The sequence below is a fragment of the Pezoporus occidentalis genome, unplaced genomic scaffold (genome assembly GCF_034315485.1).
Source record: "Pezoporus occidentalis ecotype Australia unplaced genomic scaffold, CSIRO_AGI_Poc_V1 ctg45, whole genome shotgun sequence".
Lineage (NCBI taxonomy): Eukaryota > Metazoa > Chordata > Aves > Psittaciformes > Psittacidae > Pezoporus > Pezoporus occidentalis.
In genome coordinates this window covers 277611-304190 of record NW_026915780.1, presented here as the reverse complement: position 1 = coordinate 304190, position 26580 = coordinate 277611, and the positions used below count along the sequence as shown (strand labels likewise).

The 26580-nt window shown below is 45.6% G+C and overlaps 1 protein-coding gene across 3 annotated transcripts in view; it reads left to right on the top strand.

Moving 5' to 3' along the window:
- The window catches only part of INPP5A (inositol polyphosphate-5-phosphatase A), a 209222-nt gene that overhangs the window by 101970 nt on the left and 80672 nt on the right, over window positions 1-26580 (top strand). For all 3 annotated transcript variants that reach the window (XM_062635160.1, XM_062635162.1, XM_062635161.1), the window contains 4 exons: window positions 3438-3501; window positions 8959-9062; window positions 18845-18897; window positions 23440-23559. In XM_062635160.1, coding sequence (XP_062491144.1) covers window positions 3438-3501; window positions 8959-9062; window positions 18845-18897; window positions 23440-23559 — 341 coding nt within the window. The remainder of the gene's footprint in view (window positions 1-3437; window positions 3502-8958; window positions 9063-18844; window positions 18898-23439; window positions 23560-26580) is intronic.

The following is a 26580-nucleotide window of genomic DNA, read 5'->3' as shown; positions in this document are numbered from 1 at the left end:
TCCCAGGCCCCTGGCTGTCATCAGCCTCACTGTAACTTGTTTTATCAAGGAGAATTCTGGAAAGAACTTCCTTCAATCCGTGTTTTTCCTTGATGCGTGGAGCAGTGCCTTTGTGAGCCCACAGGAACAGGCACTTCTTACACAGGACTTGCTGCCTTTCCACTAACTGTAAAGTTGTGATGGTGTGTGTTTTTCTTTCTTGGTTTTAACTGGGCTTTGTATGTGAGTTTAGGAAAGTTATTTTCATTGAATTTTACCTGTAGCTTGCACGTGACTTGAAGACTTACCTAGGTTAGCTACTTGAGAGGCAAAGTGTACTTTTCTCTACCAGAAGAGTCTCCGTACCCATATTGCTATTTAAGACTAATCTGGTTTTTCAATCTCTTTGAAGAAAGCCGGAGCATAGGGAAAGTTCCTCTCGAGGCAGCAGTGGTTTCTGTTGCTTGTGCCAGTTTCTTCAGTTTGGAATTAAATCCCAGGTGGCAATGGTTCTGTCTTGTGTCAGGATTTCTTTGTCCTGGCTGTGTCCTGCTGGGATGTTGACCTCGAGTCCTCCACAGCAGCGTCTCCTGCATTTTCCTACTTGCCTCCTCCATGCTACAAAGAAGAAACCCTCAGAGGTGAAGGAAGCTGGCTGGGGGTCAGGCAGCGTGCTTGTCAGTTCCATGCGTGACAGTGTTTGCTGGTGGGTGCAGCGGTTTGTCAGGGAGATGGGCAGGACCTCACGGTTGCGCTTTGACAAATGAGCGGTGTCTAATCTCTGGATGCGCAGCGTCTCATAAATAATGCAGCAGCCACTGATCCAACACACGGGTCTGCCTGAGAGGAGTGAAAGACAAAATGAAACTAAGTCATCCCTTTTGTTCAGCGTATCGCTGCTTTTGTACTTCTCAATAAGGGTTTATCTAGTGGCAGGCTGCCTTTTTTCCCCTCAACTTCTGTTGAGTGCATCAGATGTATTTAAAGGCTCATCAAGTTCTCATTTAAAATGTATGTGGTTTTCTATTCCAATATAAAGTCTGTTGCAATGCTTTTTCATTTCTCACTTGACTTTCCTTTACACTCTTCTCATCTGTAATTTCCCTCTCACTACCTGGAGGATATTATGTGTCTGTGAAGAAGTAGAAGTAAGCAGCAAGCTCATGACACGTATAGGTGAGATCCTGACAAGGCTGCCAGGACACAAGTGGAGCCGGGATCAGGGTGTCCCAGCCAGAGCCCCTCAGGTCCATGGAGTCTTGCTGCAGAGGGAGCAGGGCTCAGTGCTGGGGGGGGATGTGAAGGAGCGGGAAGGTAGAGGATTGTCCCTGTTCAGGGAATCTTGTAAGCTTCAGGACAAGTTAGAATTCAGGCTGTGCTGGAGGTTGTGGCTGCCTCTTCTGCCCAGGCATTTAGGTGCAAGTTGGACGGCTGTGTATCAGGCATGGCTGGAATTTGTAACCTGCAAACCCTGAAAAATATTCTGGTGGAGGAACAGTCCTCCCTGTGATACTGGGGTTGTCTTTCCAGGCTGCCCTTGTGTGTGTCTCAACACATCTGGCTAAAACTGGTCTGGGATGCACTGGGTGCTGCCTGGGTGGTGCTGCTGGACCCAGTGAGGGGAGCCCAGCACTTCTGGTGGGGTGAGCCTGCAGCCTTCCTTCAGCAGCCTCTGCAGGGGCTGCACCGGCATTTCACCTGAGTGTTTGAGACCCACCTCGGGGCTGGATGGTCTCTTGCACTTCAGATCTTCAGTTCTCTATTCTACCAGTGTAAGACACTGATTGCCACAAGCATTATTGTCACACTGCTGTGATGTGTGTGTCTGCATCATGGTCTGGTCACAGCTGAGCTCCCTCAGGCCCTCTGTGAACCCAACCCCAGCAGTCTGACAGTGGGTACACAGGAAATGCGGGATGCAGATATTTGGAGTTATTTCCTCTATCTCATGGGGTCCTAAAATCAATGGTGGGCCGACTGCTGTTCTCACCAGCCAGCCAGCACATCCCAATCAGTCTCAGGATGGATGGCGTTTCAGCTTGTGTCCCCATTGGGACCCAAGTGCTTGTGCCGCTAAGGGGTATGCTTAGGTAGCACCCCAAACAAAGGTGCTTGCTCTAATAATCACCGAACCCTAGAATGGCTTGGCCTGGAAGAGACCTTACACTCATCCAGTTCCAAGCCCCTGCCATGGGCAGGGACACCTTCCACTGGAACAGCTTGCTCCAAGCCCCGTCCAACCTGGCCTTGAATAATGAATTGTTGAGGGTTAGGATCTCAGAAACCTTCAGAAACCAGGAAAGTACTTAAGTATTTGTCAGGGACAAGTACTTATATTCTGCTGAATATGAGTTGCCTTTGGTATGCTTTTAAAACGCATTTGCTGAGATGGGAGTTTATCTCTGAAGGCAGTTGACATTACTGCTATGCTGAGATGCTTTCCTCAGTCATGGACTAACCTTTAAACTGTAACAGAATCCCATAGCTGGATTAGGTCATTGTTTTGACAAAAACTGAAGAGAATAGTTGCTGAGGAGGAGATGAGCAGAAGGAGCTGTACATCCTGTCTAAATCCCAACTAGGAACATGCAGTAATTTGTTTTCAGTAGTAACTCAGTTGTTTCATGTATTGTTGCGGGCACTGAACTCTGCTCAAGCTGATGCTTAGAGACACACCAGTTCTGCCAGCGTCAAGAAACTTACCATGTATTCAAATGTCTCAGCCCCCCTGCTACTTGTATACCAAACATACAAGTCACCTGTATATTCTTTCTCTTTGGGTCAGTGAACCCTGAGAAAACACCTGCCTCTGTGGCTTCACTGATGCCAGGAGCAGCCACTGCTCTGTACTGCTCAGCGTCATAGTTACATCCAACAGTTACCAGCATGGAGAGCTGTACAAGCGGCACAAATACTCCCGACACTCCTGTTAGGTTTGAAGTGTTCCTGCCCTGCAGCTGGCAAAGGCACTGACACTGCACAGCGTGGGAGGATGGAAAATCTGTGCCTGGCTCTCAGGCGTTCTTGGATCTCTCACCTGTCTCTCGTTTCTGTCCTGCAGTCTCCAAAAGCATCCGTTTTGCATGAAAGTGAACCGGAAATTGTCAGGCTTCTTTTACACAGGAATTGTGGGGATGCGGTGGGTGTTTGGGAAGGGATTGTCTGTATTATGGATTGCATCCACCCCCTGGCATTTCTACCAGTCCACCTGGGAATCCTGCCCTTACTGTGTTCAGTCAGCTGCCAGGGATCTTCTGTACAGTGGCTTATGAAGCTTCAGAGAAGCAGCAAAGGAAATGAATATTTGCATAGATCTTAGAAAATGTGAACTATTTATTAGTCTTTAATTGCTGTGGGTTTGGTTGGTTGGGTGGTTGGGTTTCACTTGGAAAGCACGATGCTTTTGGGGGTTTAGTTGGCCAAAGTCAATATTTTATAATCTCTGGTTGTTTTTGCAGGCTCTAGGAAGTTTTTACTTTCTTCATGAATCTTTGAAAAACATCTACCAGTTTGATTTTAAAGGTAAGCGAAGGAACTGCATGTTGGTTGTTGCTGTTTATACATCACGGCAGCCTTTCTGATGGTAGTTCCTAGCAGTGGTTTCCAGGATGTGCAGGCTCCTGTCTGATGCATGCGAGTCCCCTGACAACAGACAGGACTTTTCTTACCTTTTGTAGCACTCACAGGAGAAGTCAATGAACCGGCCACAGGTTGAACACTGGTGCATTAATCATTCCCAGGCAGATGGACCTTTGGATCTATAGAGATCCCTGATGATTTCAGAAGAACTCTTAATGGCCACAAGGTTCTTCCCTGTAGATCAGATATAAGACCAAGACCTTAAATGTCCAGCTGTGATGGTCATTTTGCAAAGCAGCTGAGGTAGATTTATGGCTTAAATTACTTTGGAGCAGTGCAGGTCAGTAGGAGGGTGTCATTGTTTCTAACCCACATTGATCAGGCAGGTTGGAGGTCTTGCTAAATCTCCAAAGTTTAAAAGGAATGCTAGGCTATGGGCATTAAATATTGGAAATCTCATAGAGAATTATTGAATGCTTCCGGGGGTGTATGTAGAAAAGATTATATAAAATTTATGTTATTTCAGTGGAGAACTGTCTGTATATTAAATACAAAACCCTTGGGAGCTTCATTTAGCTTACTGAGCTGAATCACATTAATACTACATCCAGCATCCCATTAATTTGAGACACTGCTGCAATGGTGGTAACTATGGAGTGAACTGATTGTCTTAATTACAGAGATTCATTAGTTTTGCTCTCAGTAGAGACAGATTCTCTCTGAGTGTGTAATTGAGGGTACAGGGTCTTCCTTCCCCTAGATGTCTGAACAGTGGTTCTATGTATATGGCAACTCAGGATTCAGCCAGCATAACTCCTTCTGTCACCACTGGTTTCAGTGCAGAAGGAAACTTCTAGCTGTATTTTAGACAGTTTGGAGTAGATTTTATTTCTGAGAGATCATAATGGAAAACTCAGTGGTGATGCAGGGACTTCTAATACAAGGTGTGGGAGAAAGACTGGCTTTCAGTGCAGGTTTGCGGGCACTAAGGGATGACAGTGCTATCAGCTGGACTGGGTGCAGGGTAGAAATACTGGAGGCAACTGGCATTGCAGATGAAGCTGTGGGTCTGAGGTGCTGTCTCTGGACTGACCAGCCTGCTGCTGCACGATGTTTGTTCATTGTGCCACATGAAGGCTTTGAGTATCAGTGACATGAGAACTGCATCTGCACACCCAGTTCCTGAGCCCACAGCTTCATCCCACCCATTCTGCTCAGGATTCCACCTAAAGTTCCCTCTGACCGGTCACAGGGGAGGGCTGCTCTAGTGACATCTGAGAGAGGGAAGTGATGAGTGGTTTAGGAAAAGAGGAGCTTTCTGGGTTTGTTAACTGTTGATGCACACCCTGTTCACTACTCTACAGCTTTTAAAAGAAAACATAAGGAGAAAGTGAGAAAATGAAAGGAAAAAGTGTAGGGGAAAATAATTATAATTGATATTATAATATTGTCAATATTGGAATCAATATAAAGAAAGAAGCAGATATAAATATATACAGATAGATAAATATATACAGATAGATAAATATAAATAAATATTATATATAAATCATACAGATGGATAAATATAAATAAAGAAAGGAGCTCCAGAAAATAAATACTTTAAATTTTCAGTGACTTGTTTTGCGTGGCAAGCCTGAGCAAGGCCAGACAGGGTGTGAGCTGCACATCAAGAGGTGTTTGGCCAAGTCATGACTTGAGAAAAGCAAACTCTTGATAAAAACCCAAGGAAGCGGCCGATCGTGTTGTAAGTCACCCGCTGCCTCTTAGCGCAGAGCAGAATCAGTCTCCCCGGGTAGTGTTTGTAAAATACGAGCTTGAAGGCTCCCATCTTTCAGGGGAAGTGTAAAACTTGCCTCTTCTCTCATGACTATTGACATTTTCACAGTGTAGTAAGCTCCTAAATCAGAGGGAAAATCCAAACAGTTACAAACGTTCTCTGCACAAAAATCATTATGAAATTCTGGTTCTACTCAAAAGCATGCAAAGAATGGATGTTTATCCACAATTCGATATTCCCGGAACATCACTGTGTCTTTTCACTGCGGAGCTGGATGTGACTAATACAGTATTGGGGGGGGAAGACTGTTTTTTAGTTCTCAGAAAAATTGAGTTTTAAAATGAGAACAATGTTCTCCTACAGCCCCACATATTATTTGCTACAGTGCAGGTGGTGTTGGACTCTATACTGTCATCAGAGGCCCAAATGTTTGCTTACAAGTTAATGTCTTGACAAACCACGTGTTCTGAAGGGCCATCATCCAGCAGCAGGGTTTGCTGGCCCAGGCATTAGCCCAGGTTTCATCCACTGCTTTGATTGACAGGAAGAATCTCATTTTCCCTGGTTTGGAATCAGAAATAGTGCACAGATATCTTTATTTGGAGAAGACATGGCATGTAAATGAATCACTGGGTTGTAGTTAGCAATGATGTTAACACAGGGTGATGGTGAAGGGCCTCCTCTCTGCCAAGTGCTGCCTTTTACTTAGGTTCTCACAGCAGGCACCGTTGGTCCTTCCAGTTCTGCCAAATGTGTTCTGTATCCTGAATGACATTGGGATCGTTTTGATGACACCGTTAAACTTCTTGAAAGAGGCACATCCATCCGTGATCTACTGAGAAGGATGCCACATGAGTTTGTCAGGGTATTTGTTTAACCTTCCTGCGGGAGCCAAACCTCAAAGGGATCACCACATAAAAAATGATCCTTCCCCGCTCCCCCCCAAAGATATCCAGCTGCATCAGAGTAAATGCTTCCTCAGATTATATGAAATACTTTAGCTAGATGACTCCAAGTGACAAGGTTTTCCATTGCTTGGTATTTCCACCAGATATCCAGTAGAACCGGACGGTTCAGGGCTCTTGGTGATAATAGTTGTTCTGGAGTTTTTCTCTTGCACGTTCCTAGTCAGACTCGATCTGGTTGTGTTGTTCCAGCTCAATGGTAGCTGCAAGATAGCTGCCAAATTCCTGTGTCAGAAGAGTTAGGTAAATGAAGTCAGGTTCTTTCCTGTAGACATGCCCAGACATTGCCCTGATCAGGAGAGACCAAGTACAAAGTGGATCGAGAAGCAGAATCTCTTGTTCATGAGCTGTATAGATCCATAGATCGATTGTTAGAGCTGAAGAGTCCGTTCTCCTTCTGTCTGTGGTGTGCCCTTAAGGACTTTGGAAAGTGGTGGGCTTTACCACCAAGTCTCTTTGACAAACCCAGCACCTGTTCCAGCTTTAATGCACACGTTGGCCTGTGCTGACAGCCAGGAGTGGATAGTCTGGAGGAGGTGGGTGGCTACAGGGTCACCGAGCAGCCAGTATGGGGTTTGAATGGACCGAGTCCAGCTCATCTCCTCCATATCCCCAGAGCAAGATACTTTTACCTTCTTGGTTTGAAATAATCTGACCAGAACTGATGCAGAAGCCTGGTATCAGTGAAGGCCGTTAAAAAAATAAGATGCTATTTTACTTTACGTGACTACACGAATCACTGGGACTTGGCTGAGCTGCATGTGTAAGCACAGGACATTCCAGAAGGAAATCAGAAGAAGGACGCCTCTTGTCTGATCTTTATGTTTATCTGATGTTGGGTTTTAACCACCCAGCTGAAACCTGGAGGTTTCTGGTACTGGCCGTGCTTGACCAGGTTGACCCAGCTGGCGTGTCACAGGAGGGCTGTGCTGCGTCCCACCGCGCTCCGCCTGGTGCAGTGCCTGCTCCTGAACACAGCAGAGACCCAGGCGACATCCTCTGGTGGCAGCCAGCAGGCAGTGGCACCTCAGGATTTCGGAGCTTAACAACCGTCTCCTCAGAGGCTCTGTTCATGTCTGAGCTCAGCTGGAGCTGTAGGCATTTACATCATCACGAATAGCCAGGCTTTTTCAGCATCTTGCTCAGTGAGAGGATCCTGGGCAGGAAATTGCCCAGCAAAATAATGTGTTAAGTAGAAAAAATAACGTCCTCTTTTAATCTGGTTTCCCCTGGCTGTCTCTCAATTCCATTGGTGTCTCCATTTCTGGTTTAGGATGTTACAGTAGAAATTTCTATTTTCCCTGTTCTAGACCCCTCAGTAAACCACTTGGGTTTGCCCCAGTGTGTTCTCTGCTACTGTTTTGTCCCTGAGGGAAAGCATTCAGTCCGTTCATACAACCGCAGAATCCCAGCCTGGAAGAGACCTCAAAGCTCCTCCAGCTCCAACCCCTGCCACGGGCAGGGACCCCTCCCACTAGAGCAGCTTGCTCCAAGCCCCTGTGTCCAACCTGGCCTTGAGCACTGCCAGGGATGGGGCAGCCACAGCTTCTCTGGGCACCCTGTGCCAGCGCCTCAGCACCCTCACAGGGAAGAGCTTCTGCCTAAGAGCTCATCTCAGTCTCCCCTCGGGCAGGTTAAAGCCATTGCCCTTGGCCTGTCCCTACAGGCCCTTGTCCAAAGCCCCTCTCCAGGTTTCTTGCAGCCCCTTTAGGCACTGGAGCTGCTCTAAGCTTTTCCTGGAGCTCTGTATGAGAACTTTTTCCATGTTTCTTCTTTTGTCTCAGGACATTGCAGTATTTAGAGATTCAGTTGGTGACTGGAGGATGTCACCTCTCTTTTCAGAGACAATTGTTAATGAAAAACCAGTCTACCTCAGATCTGTTCCACAAGAGGAACGGGCTGCTCAGCTTGTGATCAACTCATCCTTCATTAGGAGCTCCACCAGCATTACAGAGTCAGTTCTGGAGTGAGAACCACACTAGAGGCCACAGCCTGCCCAGCAGACAGCTCAAGTGTGTCCAAACACAAAGTGAATGATGATTGTCAATATTGATGATTTAAAGGAAAAGGCAGAAAGTGAGATAGCCTAAATTAATAAGTACTTGTTGGATGGGTTAAAGATGTGATTAATAGTGTGTTACATACGTGCATCAGTTGATGTTCAGGTAGGTGGACTTAAAACCTGAAAACAGGAGTTGCTGGATAAAACATACAGATCATCAGTGCTCAGAAGTAACATTCTGTACCTGAATGTGTTTTGCATTAATTAATTTGCCTGTCAATCACCCAGCATGGGTTGCTGGATGCTGGCTGAGGGCGCAAACAGGCATCTCCTGGAAGAACCATGACAAAAAGTTTGAGTGCAAGGGTGTGCAGAGACCTGGCTTGTAATTAGAGCTGCAGCCCTGTACAGTGCTCTGGGTAGTAAAATATCAGACCCATGCCTGTCTCACCTCAAGAGGTCTGAAGCAGAGGCACCGGTTTGTGTGTGCTTAGTGGGCTCTCTTTTTAACTCCACAGCAGCTCAGTGCTCATGTATTTTGGCCGAGGCCCTACCACCTCTTTCGCAGATGCCACTGCTTTGCCAAGGAGCGCTGTAAGTTGCGCGTGATGCCAAAGATAATTCTGTTAATTTTGTTTTTTGTCTCTTCCTAGCTAAGAAGTATAAAAAGGTTACTGGGAAAGAAATCTACTCTGACACTTTAGAGAGCACGCCCATGCTGGAAAAAGAGAAGTTTCCACAGGATTATTTCCCTGAGGTATGTGCAATCCGCGGAGTGTGCCCAAATACTCGGTTTGTTCCTGACTTGGTCTGGTGACTTGAGCAGCTACTCCCAGTAATGTAAATAAGGTCAGAATCGAGTCTTGGGTTTTTATTTGTTTGTCAGTTTCTTGTCACCTATAATGTGTGTTTTAAGTCATTGCATGGATTTACCCAAGTCAAATGGAGTTCTTTGTGTAGTAGGAAACCCTTGTGAGGGATGGAGACAGTAATGAAAAGGCTTGTTTGTGCATTTAAAACCAAAGGAATGGCCCACAGTGCCAACTGCAAGTCCGTTTCAGGGAGAATTACTCCTTGGCAGGGGGAGACACGACTCTGAATGGATTCCATTTGTATTCGGCCACTCTGGGATCATGGCTGGAGCGATGCTGGTTCCTGTTTGGTACGGTGAGGAATCACTGCAGTCCAGCCAGCCTGTGGGAAAAGGGGCTCCTTACTGGTGCAAGAGTTCACCTGACTTACAACATATTGGTGTGTTCCTCTGGCACTGCCCTGGTACCCCCTGGTTTTATTGTTCTCATAAGAACTGAGGAGTGCTGCGGGTGTGATGGTGAAGATGAAGGTCTTGTCAAACCCAGCAGCACTGAGGGCTTCCTTCCACTGCCCCTGCAAGTGCAGTTGCACATGCAAGCACAGTCTTTGCCAGCAGTTCTCTTCTTTGATGCTTACTTTTATTTGCTCATTTTTAATTTCTTAAGAGCATCTAACAGTGGTTACAAGCCAAGTCAATAGATCTGTGGAATTTGTTTTACATTTGTGCATCAAACAGGCATGTTACTGCTTTAATACAAGGGAGAGCTAAATAAGCTCTAAAAATAAATCTAGAATGTGTAAATATACACAGAGCCATTTACATAGTGCATGTCTGCCTGGGAGAGCGTCGATGGGTAATTACAGGGCGCATGGCATGTAGGTTATTCTTTTCCTTGATACTGAATTATTTCTGTCTCTCCGTTCTGGAAGGGAAGCTCCTTTGCCATAATTTTATTATCTTTTACCTCCTGTGAATAAACAGCTTTAATACTCCTATGAATTGTTCCATCATTTTGAAGGCCCTTCAGGCAGTTACTCAGCTATTTGTTTTTCTCCTCCATCAGCAGTAAGCTCTAAGCTGAACCACTGTGGGTGATTGACAGCAGGGTAGGAAACGAACAGCACCACTGAATGAGTCAATTGTAATACTGAGAGCAGTGAACAGCAATAGGCCAAATTATGGATTGCTCACTGGTACCAGGGAGAATGATTCCCGTTGTTATTTCCCTGCTGTTGTTTCATCATCAGACTGGCAAATGTGTAACTTGCTCGGCATCATTCGTTACGCCTCTTACATGAGCAGCTCCTCACGGTCTCTTGGAGACGTGGCTGAGTCCAGTGGCTCTCTCACACTGCTGTGGATCAGGGATCGTGTTCATTTCCTGCTCGGGGATCAGGTGTTCCCACACTGGCGTCTGGAGCAGTAGCTCCTGTATTCAGTGCACTCTGCAGTGCTGCTTTAGCTGCAGGGCTGTGAGGTTCAGAGCCCAAGAAGCATCTAAAAGAAGAACTTAAAGCACTGGCACAGGGTGCCCAGAGAAGCTGTGGCTGCCCCATTCCTGGCAGTGCTCAAGGCCAGGTTGGACACAGGGGCTTGGAGCAAGCTGCTCTAGTGGAAGGGGTCCCTGCCCATGGCAGGGGTTGGAGCTGGAGGAGCTTTAAGGTCCCTTCCAACCCAAACCACTCTGTGATTCTATGATTTCATGATATACACATTTCTATTTTTAAAGCTAAAATTAATCGTGCTGTTTCCTTCCTCGAGAAGTGTTGGTAATAATGATGCCAATTCAAAGATTACAAAACAATATCTAGGTTGAAAACTTGAGTTGAAAGTATGAGCAGCATATCTCCAAACATCACATTTACATGCTCTTGTGTGTTTTAGCCACTTCTCATATCACATGTACAATGTTTTGTGTGAGAAACAGTTTAAGACTGATTTCTTTTTATTACTGATGCTTAAGGATGATCTAAAAGTAATTACAATGATTGAGGCATAATGCAATTCAAAATAATTACAGCCCACTGCATATAAAACTAACAAAACTTTCTGTCTTGATTTATGGCTCCTCTTGGCTAGGCATGAGACTCAAATGATGCCTCTGGGAGCAACACTCCAGATAATGTTAGGCCATTTAAAAAAAGCAGATTTGTGTAGTCTATCAGGCCTGAGTAATTTTTTTTCCCCATAGTGAGAAATTGGTTGTTATCATAGATCACAGATACTGCTCAAAGCTCTTGTGAAAGATGAATTAATTTCACTAATGCTTTAATGCAAACCTTTCATGGAGAAGGCTGTATGGTGATAACCTTACTGCGGTCTCTCCTTTCTCAATGATGATTTATGTTGTCTTTTAGTAGATGAAACTGGCTGTATTCACAATCCATCTGCTGGCTAAAGGAATCCTATTAACAGAGGATCTGAGAAGAGACTTAATACTGTAAGGTGAAAGATGTGGTACCCCCTTTCTGGGACATGCAGTAGAAATTTTTTCTCCTATTTTAAAATGTAGATACCTCTCTGAGAGTGTACAGATGATCTGTATCAGCTCTGTCTGGTTTTATGCTGGCTTACAGATGGTGGAGCAGCTAGTGACTATTTGTTAAACTGAAAATAAAGATTGTGGCTTTGAAATGTGCAAGGAGAAAGCATTTTCTTTTTCTCCTTCCCAAGCTATCATTCTTTCAATTCTATTTCCAAAAAGCTCGTCTTTCCAAATAGTGTATTTGGAAATATTAAAGCACATCAGTGATCCAAAAGACATACTACATATGTTATTCAGCTGCAGTATGTATCGAAGGTGAAGGATGATGTTTTTGTATTTAACATGTTAAACAGTGGTTTGACTACTGGGCTGTATTGAGTCCGGAGCCTACAAACCTTTGTATTCTTAATGTTGAGTAGACAAATTGGGTTGGAACTAGGTGATCTTAAGGTCTTTTCCAACCCTAACCATTCTGTGATCCTATGAAATTATCAATAAATGAATTATTTATCGAAGTTAAAGGAGTTAAGTAAGTGTGTTCAAGTTATGAGTAAAGGTAGTTTACAGGTTGGTGTGGGGAAATACACAAGCTGCACAACAAAACCAGTGTCATTCTGTGTTACAGAGGCATAGGTGTCCTTGCTTGATTCAGCCTGGGCAGGGTGATATTCTCCAGCAAGAGCTGAAGTATCTCCTCAGGCATCTGTGCTGGCTTTTGCTTGGCCGAGTGAAAGACCTAAACCGTCATGTTTCCATCCACTACTGCTGCTCTTACAACTACTTTAAGTCATATGCTCCACCAGTAATGTAATGTGGCTGTATAGAGAAGAGCTAAAGAAAATCTTAATTGGAAGAAAGACTGGTGACATGCTCAGTTAGGCTTATGCTGTCTGTAGCAGCACATTCGTTGTGGCATCCCAGTTTGTCATTTTGGGACAAGCCATGGAACCTCCTGTTGGCAGTTCTGGTCCTGTGTCATGTTACCACCTTGCTACTATTACCTTCATAGTGTAAACCTTATTGCTGTAATTGTCTCCCTATAAAGGCTATTTTATAAAACAGAGTTTGTAATGAGACTTTGTGTTCTCAGAAGGAGTGAAATGAGCTCCAGAGTCACTGTCATATGTGGGGTTGGGCAGCTAAAATTTAGGTCCATTGTCTGTACTCCTGTCAACCCTACATTCTGCTGATCCAAGGAAGGAATTCTTGGAGACTGGAATGTTATTCAGAGAGTTTATTAAAATACAGGAGGAAGAAAGAAGGAGCCTTGTGAAGCAGAAGAAAGCTCTGGCAGTGGATATGGGAGCAGGCAGGTGTCTGTGGTGCGCTTGCACCCACAGACCATTATTCCATCAGTTTCTGGCAATGATGTAGATCATTGCACCTCAGGGGCAGGGCTGGACCCTCGGACCTCGCACTCTGCTCTGTATCCCCTTCATCCCCTTGTTCCTTCATGGTTGTCTGGCAGGTGAAGAAGGGACCCCTGAACCTCTGCCCCACCACGTGGTACTGGTACCAGTTGCTTCCAGAGGCCTTCTGACGCTTCACACTCGCAACTTTCTTACCTTGACCTTTCCTTCAAATGTTGTATGATTGTTGTATTTCTGCCTTCCAAAATAACTTACAGAGAAGGAATTGGGTATTGCTGCTGGTTGGCTGCTTCGCTGGTGACATGTATAGGAAGAAGCTGTAAGCAATAACGGTTTGCATGTCCCATGGTTTGGTATGTAAAAATAAGTGGAGCAAGTGCAGGTTTTATCAGATATCTCTTATGTTTGTGTATGTCATGCGCACGTACTTAAATGTTTTCTTCCAGTAGATAGATTCTTACTAAATTCTTCATACTGTATTTTTTCATAAATAAAGGGTAATGAAAACATTATGTGAAAAAGCAAATTATCAATTAAATAATGACACTACATAATAGACTTTGCCATTAGATAGATTCACTTCATGTCCTTCAGCTCTCACGATACATTTTCTGCTGAGCGCCATAGATACTTTCATTTGCAGACTCTTAAACTTATGTAATGACTTCTAAAAATCTTCAGCAGTAAAGCCATGACTGATAGTGCTGTTACAATGGTTGATGGTGTTCAGAGGCTGGATTGGGCTTGAGTTCTCCATGTTCTGCATGTTACTCTGAAATACAGGGAAATCAGAAGGGCACTTTGGGCAGTTTGTATACAAACTCCTAAAACCACAAAAGAATAAACTCTTCAGTTCTGTGCAGTGATCTAAGGAAAGAAAGGAAGTGATTTTGGGGCAGGAACTACAATCTGCATGGGTTTTGTGGGTAGCTCCTTTCCCTGGCTACTTAAAAACTGAGGATCGTGTGAGTCCATGGAACACAGGTTCCTGTGTGTGCCTTGGAGGAGGGGTTGTTCCCACCACAGTGACACCAGCTTCTTAGTGCTGAATGTTCTTGGTGCCCCAGTTGTTCTGGTTGCTCATGTGCAAGATTTCAGGTCTTCCTCTGAACTAGGGTGTTCCTTTAAGGAGCTGCAATTACACTGCAGTCATTGCCACTTGAATATGTCTTTCCTTTGTGCCCCTGCTTTGTATGGTTGAATAAACCCTTGCTGGGTCACTATTTAATTTGATATGGTCTCTCAGTAAAATGATGGAGAAAAGATGAATTAAGGCTCTGTGCTAGTCATTATCAATCATGGTTTGTGTGCATTACTTATTGCTCACAGTGCTTTTTGACATTAGCCCTCTATAACCTCTCTCTTCATGTTAATGTTGTCTGGAGGTCCTTTTACCCGATGTAGCAGAGGTTATTTATGTAGGTGGTGTTTCTAGGGGGTTTTAAAAGGTCAGCACCATCTCCTGAGGGACTCTATTCACAAAGAAAAGGTTGGTGGAATGGAACTACAACTTTTCAAATTGTATTCTTAAAAAAACATTCTGTTTTTAAGGACTAATAATGGAGAGGTGTCAGAATTTTGGTTACACTGTTGAAGTTTTGACAAAATAGCCTGTAATACATCCTGCCTCCCTTGAAGCCATAGGTGTGGTGGGTGGGTGAGGAAACACGAAGCTTCAGTAAGAAATTCTGTATTTGCCATGTCATGAAATACTGGCTGTGTTGCAGCCTTTTAATCAGCTTGTATCTGTGTGGGCTTGTGTGAAACAGAGCAAGGCAGCAGTGCTGATATCAGGTGTATTTACACAGGTCTTGTTTGTGCTGGGGAGGTGGTCAGTGCAGAGCCAAAGTGCTGTGGGATGGCTGCTGGAGAAGGCGATGGTGATTGACAGTGGCACTCCCAGCCTCGTAGACGTTGGTTGCACAAAACCTGAAGCTAACTGTCTGTGTGTGAGCCGTGGCAGCAGGCAGGGCTCAGCAGAGAAGGGCATCTGGATGGCAGCATTGCAAGGCTCCTCACTGCCAGCAGAAAAGAGAGTTCCTGAGGGCTGGGAACAGACAAATATCCCAAGCCATTTTCGTGAAGGGGCCCAGGTGGCCTCTCCTCAGGCATGGGTAGGTGATGGAGCAGATCTTCCTGGATGACCAATTGCATAGACAAAGGGGAGCGCTGTGGATGTCCACAGACTGGTTTGGGTCGGAATGGACCTTATAGCTCAACTAGTTCCAAGTCACTGCCACCTCCCACTAGAGCAGCTTGCTCCAAGCCCCTGTGTCCAACCTGGCCTTGAACACTGCCAGGGATGGGACAGCCACAGCTTCTCTGGACAAAACTTGTTCTAGCAAGGCCTTTGATGCAGTCTCTCAGAGTATCCTTGTAACCCAGTTGGTGAAATGTACCGGGTAGGTGGGTGGAAAGTTGGCCAGCCACCAGGCTCCCAGGGTGGTGAACACAGTCCAGCTGGCAGCAGGTTGCTGGTGGTGTTTCTCAGGGGTCCATGCTGGGTTCTGTGGTATTCCCCCCCTCTGTTAACGGTGTGCACACCAGGATGGAGCACACGCTCAGCTTCGCAGGGGGTGTCAAGCTGCGGGAGCAGTCAGTGTGCTGGGGCAGGGATGCTGTTCAGAGGGACTTCAAGAGCCTGGATAAACGGTCTGACGGGAGCCTCATGTCGTTCAGCAAAGATTAATGGCAAGCCTTGTCCCTGGGGATGGGATAACCTCATACAGTGGTACAGGCTGGAGGTGACTACTCAGAAAACAGAACAGGACCTAGACCTTGTTGGATAGCAACTTGAACATGAGCCAGCAGTCTACTCTGATAGCAAAGGAGGCCAGCAGCATCTCAGGATGTGTTAGGTTCCAGGAAGAGACAACTCCATCTATCTGGCACTCTGAGGCCACATCACATCTCCAGTGTCTTCTTCTGGAGCCCCTGTACGAGACAGATGTGGGCAAACTGGAGCAAGCAATAGCAGAGGCACCCCTGGAGCTGGAGCACAGGATGTGGGAGGAGAAGCCAGAGAGCCCATGTGTGCTGCCAGGAGAGGGGGAGATGGGCTGCTGGCTGCAGTGTCCAACTGATGGCTCTTGAGGGATGGGGTCTGGCAACTCTGGGTGGCAAACAGGGACAGGACAAGGGCAGCAGTCGGCTGCAGCAAGGGAAGATGTCACTAGATCTGGAAAGAGATTTCACCATGAGGGTAAACAGCAGGAGAGGGGCCCAGATAGGTTGTGGAATCACTGTCCTTGGAGATGCTCAAACCTCAGCTGGATATGGCTCTAAGCAGCATGATCCACTTGGCCCTGGTTTAACATTGCATCTTTTGAAGTACCTGCTGTGTTGCCAAAGAGGAGAAAAGCAGTTGAAAACTGACAGCTGGATTCAAGCCGTTATCTTGGGCTTCATCATAGGTTTGGACTGTGTGATTTTAATTTCTATGTATTGTGCTCCAGTAATTAAAAGTTCAATATAGTTATTTTTAAGACTAAAATGACAGAGTTCCCCTTTTTGATTGGGATTAGTTTTAAGCCAGTTTTGAATGGTTTGAGCAGTGAACCTTTTTCATTGTTCTGTTTTTGAATAAACGTGGGCTTTTTGCCAAATCTCAGCTTGTGGCTGTGCTGTCAGGAGTGTCACAGAAACTGTGAACAGGAGAGACCCTATTGGGTTATGGGATCTGTAGTTCAGCCATGAAGGCAGCGTGCTGGGAGCTGTGGTGTGTGCACCCTCAGGCAGTGGTCAGCAGTGAGCAGAGCCACTGCTGGACTTACTGGGGAGGTTCTTTTTCAGTGTTGATACTAAAAATACTCCCAGTCAAGTAGATATTTGTTCACAGGCACCACAGGGGATTTCTCACCACAGCTGCAGTTTAGGAAGAGGATTTGTGTGAATTAGTTCCCTCTGAATGCAGCCATCAGCTGGATCTCAGAGGAGTGAACCATTAGGATTTCCTCCCTGAACGCTGCCTTCTTAGACTTAGGCCAATGTACTTGCTTCCAAAAGCCCACATTCTTAAAAGACTTAAGAACCTATAGACACCAACAAACAACTGATGTTCCTTCCTAAGTATCTCAGAAACATCTATTCTCCTATATGTCCATCTGTGGTTACAGAACTGCTGCCGTCAGGTCCCAGGAGATCTAGGGGGTGGAGGTGCAAACTTGAGTGTGCTTGGAAGAGAAGTCCCTTTACTCTGTAAAACCTTTCTGCGTTTAGGAGGGGTTTTCTCCTTTTTTTTATAGGAAATCGTTACATTTGGCTGAACGTGTGTTTTGTTAATTTATCTTATTCCATAGAATCATTTAGGTTGCAAAAGAACTGTAAGATCATTCTCTCTTAATGTATGTCCTGTGAGCTACTGAAAGCCAGCTCTAAGTAGAATCATAGGATCAGAGTAGCTGGGTTGGAAGGGACCCTGAAGCTCATCCAGCTCCAAGCCCCTGTGTCCAACCTGGCCTTGAGCACTGCCAGGGATGGGGCAGCCACAGCTTCTCTGGGCACCCTGTGCCAGCGCCTCAGCACCCTCACAGGGAAGAGCTTCTGCCTAAGAGCTCATCTCAGTCTCCCCTCGGCAGGTTAAAGCCATTCCCCTTGGCCTGCCCCTACATCCCTTGTCCCAAGCCCCTCTCCAGGTTTCTCATCAGCCCCCTTTAGACACTGGCAGACTGTTACAAGGTCTCTCCTGAGATCTTATCAGACCTTGTCTTTACTGTGATATCAGTAAATACTTTTTGCATTCAAGTTTTCAGTAAGCTATTATTTATTCAGTAAATAAACACTTCAGAACCTTCATAAGCCACATTTTGAGTGCAAGAACCCTAGTGGGAAAGGGGCCCTGGTAAAGAAAAGGTGTTATATCTGGTTGGTCTTGATGGTGGTTACCATGCTGGTGCCTGAAAAGGGAGGCAGGGGGGAACCAGCATCTGAAGGGTGCTGAGAAAACAGCCCATGTAGGTGCTGTGAGGCACTTCACTACTCCAGCAGTGGCTGTGCCTGCACAGTGTGCATAGGGAGGTAGGTAAGTCCCTCAGGAGGGTTGTGCCTCAGGAGGACGATACCCCTGAGCAGGGGTGCTGCACTCCAGCTGGCACTTCATACGTGATGCATCTTTTGCTGCAGAATCACTGGCATCGTTCCTTAGGCCTGTCTGGTGTGGTATTCATTACCAGAGAACATGAGCATAGCCTCACATGCGTTGTTAACTGTGAATAAATAGGATGCAGAATCATGTCTTTTTGTGGGAGGTTGTAATTCATGGCAGTGGCTTAGGAGTGGCGCTGGAAAAATCCTTTTGCTGTATCATAAGTGCCATATGTTGGCACGAGCTGATTTGTGGCTTGCTCGCGACTGTTGCCGTTTTGATAAATGTAATGCTTTACCATTATTTAAATTCCCCTTAACTTTTACAGAAATATTGGGTGGGTTGGCTCAGCAGGAGAAATGGCTCCCTAGCACATCTCATTCATTTTAATTTGATGTAGATCTCTGCTGACACTTTACAGTCCAGGTAAAATTACAAAGAAGCCAAAACATTTGTGCATAGGCAGGAAGAATTTGCTGGTTTAGGCTGAGCAGAACTACGGTTGTGAAGCTTTCCTAATTGGCTATCTGTCATCTACAAACAACTACCAGGGCTTGTATTAATTTTACATGTAAGTCTATAAGTGCTGCAGGGCCAAGAATACAAAATCATTCTGGGATTTAGAACAGACACAGTGTGTGTTTCATTGTACCTCGGCCTGTGTGTCGTGCACATTAGTTACAGGGTATGGATAACTTTGGTTTATCTTGTTCTCTGTGTAAGTACATTCCACTTTTCCAGTCATCCTTTGCTTAAGGTGACTGATTCTTATTTGCTTATTTTTCAGTGCAAGTGGTCCAGAAAAGGTTTCATTCGAACAAGGTGGTGTATTACTGATTGGTAAGTTGCATCTTTAAGTTATTTCTGCTTAGGTGTATGTTATGGATGTTTTTGTTAACAGCCATTTCAAAGAGGTATTCATATGTATAGACTGGTCTGTTCATAGAACAGATTGCTTCCAAAACAGTTGCCTTGCTTTGTTATTTATTGGACACATCATGCTCAGTAAGTTGTGATGGTGCACAGCAAAAAGTGATGTTACTGTTCACATGTATGTGCAGGGAGTGTGGGGTAACTCAGGCCATAAGCAACCTCTCAGTCAAGCACGGTCAGAAACCTCGGTGTGTGTGGCCAGGGCCACAGGAGCCAGTGTGGAGCTAAGCTCACACCTAACACAGCTGAAGCTCAGGGGTACACAGCCCTCACCTCTTGAGGAAGCAGACTGTTCTCCATGCACTCCTAAAGCCAGCACTTTAAGCCCAGTCCAGTTTCCACTGAAGTCAGTGGAGGGACACTACCTTTAGTGTGCAGCTTTTACAACCAGTTCCTGCTACGGTACTTTTAATTTGTTGTATTCAGGTTGGGGTTCACATTTTGAAGTCAAGGCATGGTGCTGCTCAGTGTGAGGTTCCTTAGTGGCATCCTAAGGTAGAACAAATCAGCTGGCAGCCCAGTGCAGGGCGGGATGGAGAGAGAGCAGGCAGCAACACACCCCTTGTATGTATGTTATAGTCACCTAAATATATGTGAACGTTCAACATCCTTCCCTTCCTCCTGTGGCTGTTTCACTTCTTAGAATCCTAAGTTTGATTTGGAGGCCTGATGAGTGTTCACACGGGCTGCCTGCCGAGTGTTGAGCAGTGCTCTTGCTGCTTTGCATTGGCATCTGTATTAGATTAAGCAAACAGCTTGTGAGAAACGAACAAGCAGCAGGTTTTCTCCCTTTGCAGACTCATGACCCACAGGCAGGCAGCTCTGGGAGAACGTAGGTTCCTGGTAATCTTTCCAGATACCTGTGACATGGCATGTGATTCCAGCAGAAGAGATCTGCAGAAGTGGGCATTTAGCACCAGTTGCTAATCTGCCTTTGCTCCTATACCGTGACTTTTCCAGGCCCTGTCTCTCCTGTCCTCTTGGATTCCCTCTTTGCAGAAAAATAAAGTTAAGAATTTATTTGTAGGCCTTTCCAAGAAGAAGCAGCTCTTAGAGATAGATGTAAAGGAAATGTTCTCTTGCAGGTTGATATTACAAATGATAGTTCTTGGAAGGAGACTGTAGTTGGCTGTTCCGATCGGATACTGTACTATGCTTATGGCTCCCAAGGGCACACTGGGAGATAGGAGAGAGGAGGCTCCCAGCTCTTTCTGTGAGCTGTGTGCGGTAGTTCTGCACCTGGAGTAGTCCGTGGTTATGATCCACATGGTCCAACGACATCTCAGATGTTCCTAAGGAGAAGTGAAAGGGGCAAGTTACTGTGAACCATTTCTGGAGCAGGAAAGTGAAATATTATGGCAAATACAGAGGGCTGGAAAATACACCTGCTCCGGGTGTAAGTGCACAGCGTGTCTGTCTGCAGTATGACGAGGGCTCAAACCCCGCCTGTGCATGTGCACGTCAGCAAAGTTCTGGCCATTTTCATACTCCTGACTTGTGATTGATGCATTTCTACATGTGGATAGTTAATAAAAATACAGGCAGGAGAGAATGCTCCTGTGTGAACCCTTGAGGGGGCTGTGAGTTTCCCTGCACATCATCACAGAGTGTACCTCGTGCCAAATCCAGAGAGGTTCCAACAGCCCCAAAGAGATTTCAGAGAACAGTCCCCTGTCCTCCTCTGTGATTCAGTGACCTGAGTCCCTCTATGCATCCAGGTTTGCCACCTCATTATTCTTCATTAGCTTATCTCTAGTGTGGATGAAGAACTAAAGAATCTTGGGGCACTCAGAGGTTTCATTTTAACAAAAAGTGAGTGTGCTACACAACCACGTGCACTTCATTTTGCCTTTGTTTTTGGTGTCTTGAATATAAGGGGGTGGCATTTATTTTTATTCCAGTAGTTCTTAGTGTTACGTGTTAATAGGTGCATGGTAGTGCCCTGAATGCATTACGGTCTTCAATATTATTTATTTATATAGTTTATATTTGGTAGGGTGTGGACTAGAGAATACATTTATAAATGTAGGTACGGCATCACCCTGGGAATGTTGGCAAGTACATCAGAAGCCCGAATCAGCAGTCAAAATTGGTTTGATATTTTAAAGGAAGCAAGATTGCAAGCTTACAGTCAGGGAAGTGCCAAGCATTGCACTTTGAGAGGAGAATTCAAATGCACAAACACACTATTGGGAGTAACTGACTCATAGTATATAACCTACAGTGTAGAACAGGATCAAGGGAGGAGCTGTAGAATATGGCACATGATTACGTTAGTGAGTTGAGAATGGTGGGAGTGTTTCAGTAAGAGCTGGAAAGAGCCTCCTCTGCAGGCTGGTTGCTGGCTGTCTCTCCTGCAGAAAGGGCAGGAGGAAATCGGTGTCATTACTTGACAGGACAAGCAGTGTCGTGAGGGTTTGAACGTAAGGACAGGGAAGTTGTAGGCGGAAGGTAACACGGTGCCTGGAGGAGCAGCTCTCAGCTGACGAGTCTTGCTGTGGCCATCAGCCTTGCTTCCAGAAGTGTCAGACAGGAAAAGCAAGAACCCGCTCAGAGCAGCTGACATGGCTCCTTTGCCCTTGGAGCATGCCTGTGCTGCCAAGGGCAGGAACAGAACTGAAGCAGGCTTGGACAGAGAGCTTTAAACCAGCCCAGTATGACCACCCCTGTGTCCTGCCTAAAAATGTCACTGAGACTGGACTTGGTCAGTGCTGTGGCACTTTCATTTTGCCTCTATTCTTCCCATAATGTCCTTTCTTATTTAAGTGCTGGCAACTTTCATGGAATCATATAATCCCAGCCTGGTTTGTGTTGGAAGGGACCTTAAAGCTCCTCCAGCTCCAACCCCTGCCACGGGCAGGGACCCCTTCCACTAGAGCAGCTTGCTCCAAGCCCCTGTGTCCAACCTGGCCTTGAACACTGCCAGGGATGGGGCAGCCACAGCTTCTCTGGGCACCCTGTGCCAGCGCCTCAGCACCCTCACAGGGAAGAGCTTCTGCCTTAGATCTAACCTGAACTTCCCCTGTTTAAAAGCAGTTTAAGGATATACATTTATACCCGAGACATTTTTTACCCTTATCAGTCTAGTGTAATAGTTATTATCAGTGTTCATGGAATCTACCCAAAATGTATTTATTGAAACAGTAACCACAATTGTGCCCTCAAAGTCAAGTGCAGCAACTTCTATAACACATAACAGTATTATGCATGTGGGAGCTGATGGGGCATCCCACTTTCTGCAGGTGCTCAGGCACCTCCTTTCCAAAATACAGTGTTGTTAGTGCTGTTCCCTAAGTATCCCTTTGGAGGTTCAGTCCCTCAAGGCAGGAATTGCTGCATGCACTGGTTGGTTTGAGGGGCTTTGTTAGGTGGATGTGGTGTCTCTAGGTGAAAAGAACATTCCATGTTTCTAGTTCCATTGTGACTCACCATGTCCCATCACCACATCACCAGAAGATGCAGAGCAGGTCTGTAGGACACAAGAAGCCAGGTATAAAGCAGAATACCAGTTTGGCTGTAACAACTGCACAGGTTGGATGTGCCCTGTCTTCCAACAGTGGGAAACCAGAGCTCAAAGGACAGTTTGCCTTCCAGGTAACTCCCAGCCAGCGAGAAGTGATACCTCTGTTGTGATTAGCACAAGTGACAAAGGGAAACTCCTCCGTCGCGGCATGTTTATAGCAGAAAATTCCCTCTACATAAAGGTTTTCTGCCATGGAGAAAAGCAGGACTGTGATTTAAAACAGGGAGTGATTTAAGGTACAAGAATACATTTGCATACAGCTTCATTGTAAGGCCAGCAGAACTAATAGTGTTAAAAATACTGATACTAGCCAAAACCAGCCAAGTGCTGTGCAAGCCCTGCAAATGCCAGTCCTTGTGCCATGGGACTTACGCACTGATAGTGAATGTATGTTAGGATGTGGTTATAGATACCTGTCACAGTGGGAAAACAGTGGACGCATGGTGATCGTAAGAAGACCTGCTCTAGCAGGTCCAGAGGACAGATGAGGAGTTGCAGTGATATGGTTTAACCTTTAATGTCAGTAAAATACTCCTGTCAATAGCTTTTCATTGTGTTTCTTGCAAAGCCACAGTTCTACTGTATAAGCTTAAAGTCGTTTGCATGTTCAATTTTGGTTTGCGCATACTTTAGTGAGGGCACTGCTCGATTTCTGCCACCTGTAACTGACAAACAGCTTTTCCTTTTCATGTGGTGCATGTTTCAGTAAAAGCCTCAATGCAGTCATCCCTGTCAATGAGCTGCTGTAAATTTGATGACAGTGTGTGATGATTTCCTGATGAAGAGAGCTTGATTTTATACCATCCATGTGAGGAAATACATGAGGGCGAATACCGTGTGTTGTTATATTGAATGCTTTGCTGATGCAACAAATGGTTTCTTTCTTTTATCCTGAATCATTTTATTTTTTTCCTTTTTTGTCATAGTGCCTTTGACTTGGTAAACATTCATCTTTTCCATGACGCTTCCAATTTAATTGCTTGGGAAACAAGCCCATCGGTTTACTCAGGAATACGGCATAAGGCTCTTGGCTATGTACTTGATAGGTATGTATTAGCCTTTACTAGCCTCTTTCAAACTTCTCTGTTCATAAGCAGCATATAAAAGATTTTTTAAAAGGCACACACAGAAATGTAGAGGGTTTTATGCTGTGAACTGGAAATGGTCACTTCTGATGGGAGTTTTCTAGATGGTGCCAATTACAGATCACTTTATGCCTCTTACTCTGTTAAGCTAAATTACTGAGATTGGAGAATCAACCTGAAGTCACCAGAACTTGTAGAGTAGAAAGCAGGTTTGGTTTTTAAACGTGTTGGTTAGATGAGTTGCTCTATAGTCTGCGTGGAGTCTCGTAACGCTGCCATGAAAGGATGTTTTTCAGTTACAGAATAGGAGACTACAGCCTGTTGGAAGGGACCTCTCAAGTCTCTCGTTGATCCTCCTGCTCAGAGCAGGGCTGGCTTCAGCATCGGATCAGGATCGGTTCCAGGCTTACCCAGCCGAGCTTGGAAGAGCTCCCTGCACGGTGACCTGTAGTGTCTCTGGGCCACTCGTTCCTGGGTTTGACTGCCCTCATCGTGGAGCTTTTTCTCCCTGATATGCAGACAGGATTTCCCATTGCCCTCAACTTTTGGCACGTGTCACTGGGAAGAGTCTGGCTCTGTCTTTTCTGTAACTACCAAATAGATGAAGCCGGCAAGAGAATGCTGCTGGAGCCTTTTCTTCTGTGAGCTGAGCAAATTCAGCTCTTCCACCCCTCCTCATAAGCCATGAGCTCCCCCCCAGCACTAAACCCTGTGCTGTTCATATCTCAGGCCTAGCTGGGTGCAGTAGGCAGCTAATCTTTTTCAAGCAGCAGCACAGCGTTTGTGTGCAGTCATCACTGTTATTAATAACATCTGTTGCAGAGTTGATTCATCTGGTGGGTGGTACCATACAGGGGGTAGTCCCCCAAACACCCAACAATTTACAGCTGCCCTCATTAGCAGTTACAAAGCTTTTTCTTGAGCAAAAAAGTGTGGTTTCTGCATGGGTGCACGTGCTTTGGCAAAGTGAACAGGCATTTATTTCTCTTGAGGTACTGCTTGACTGCATGAGATATAGAGGTGGGAAGTGTCTCCTCAAAGCAGCCATGGCAAACACTGTAGATTTTAACTGGAAGAGGCTCTGAAATGTGGAATGGGCTATAAATACTTTTCAGTTACTTTCTGCCCAAGGTTCTATTTCTTTCTTTAAGTTTTATCTTCTTTAAGGCAGATACTTCAGCAGCAGAGGCTGCTTTCCCCACTCTGTCGGAAGAAGTGCTTTTCCTGTGCACCCCAGCAGAGGGCTGAGTAAGAATTCCTCACAAATAGGCTTTTATTTTCACTTGGGGGGGGGGGTGTGGGGGGGTGATACAAGGCTGAAGAGGAAAAATCCAGTGTGTCTGCTCTGATGTGGCTTGTAAAACCTGTTCAAAGCATCAGAAACCACTGGGGGCACTTGGGAGGTTTGCAGGCTGGTAGGATGCGGTCGTTTATGAAAGGTACCTCTAAAGGTCTATATAAAAAGGGGACAGACACAGTAAGATCAAGATCTGCTCTCAGTGCAGTTTGAGAGCCAGGTTTTCGGGTCCTGTCACACACAGCATGGGAGAGGCTTGGTTTTATCTCATTTTAACTCGGCTCCATTGGTCTCCTTTTCCTCTGCTTTGCATGAGGAGCTGCAGCAAACCTGTGTAAAGCTCCCATGTTATTTACTGCACACTTGTTTACAGCTTGCACTGTGCTTCAGGAGCTGGTGTGGGCTCTGGACCTCCCACGATGCCCGGGCGAGGGTAAGGTAGCAGGACGGTGGTATTAGTGTCAGCTCTGGGTCAGAGATGTCAGGATGGTCTATCATTAAAATGTGACACTGCCAAAACCTGCCCCAGCTCCCCTGTTCTCGGGGCTCTGGTTGCACAACGCTCCTGTGAGCTGGCATTCAGTGCAATTGTGCATTGGGAGGGAGCAGCCAGCCGCAGATCCGGACCTCCACAGCGCGGTGATGGGCTGCCTGCCACAAAAGGGGAGTTCTGTACGAGCAGTGAATAATGGGAACCCCCTTTCATCGGCAGTGCTAACCTTTTGGCAGCCACCAGCAAACTCTATTCTGATCCCCTGATTGGGGAGGACAATACACTGGAGCTTGCTCTGAATGAATGCTGCCACCAACAGTGTCCCCATTCAGAGGGTTTTGGGAACCATCTTTGACCATTGTCTGCTATCACCCCTTCAGACAGTAGGAAAAGGGAAAGTGAGAGCGTCTATAGGGGGAAAGTACTTCTTTTCTTGGCTTTAATCTCTCTTTAAAGCTTCATAGATCTACATTTCCAGCTGAGCTACTGGAACTATGCAGTGTCAGATAAATACAGAAGAGAGAGGTTTCAAGCTGAGCTTTTAAATCCCCTTATCTGCATGAACTAATAATGCAGATTTAGTGCTGTTAAAAACAGAGACTGATAAGTCTTTTCCTTTAAAGCCTTTAAACTTCTAAAGAGCATTTAACAGCAATGCAGTTCAAACCCAGTGAACAATACTGAGAAGGAAAACAGTTTAATGAGCTAAACCTTCACTGAATGAAGCAGAAACACCTTCTCACAGTTGGTTTGGGTCACTGTGAGAGCAAAGGAAAGCACAATCCTGCTCCCGCATCTTCATAAACATGAGTTTAGAGCAGCCTTGTAATGTCTGGTAAAAGCCATCACAGGAGTTTGGAGCACAGAAGAGAAAAGAGTTTGCAAACAAAGCCCAAATGAATTAGTTTCACTGTTAAAGTGACCGGGGAAATTGGTTTCCCCAAAGTTATTGTAATTCTGAGGTTTTAACACAGGAGCTGTGCAGCATCCCTGAGTTACTGCGAAGGACAGGGCTGGGGGCACAAGGAAGAAGTGGCAAGTGAACGATTTCAGTTTGCCACTAAAAGTCTTCTCCTGAGGGAGTCTGTTCATAATCATGGAGTAGAAAGGCTTGCTCGGACAGTGGTGTTCTGAAGTGGTTTAGCTTTAATAATGTTAAAAACGAATTACAGAGTGAGAAGAGTACGTGCAG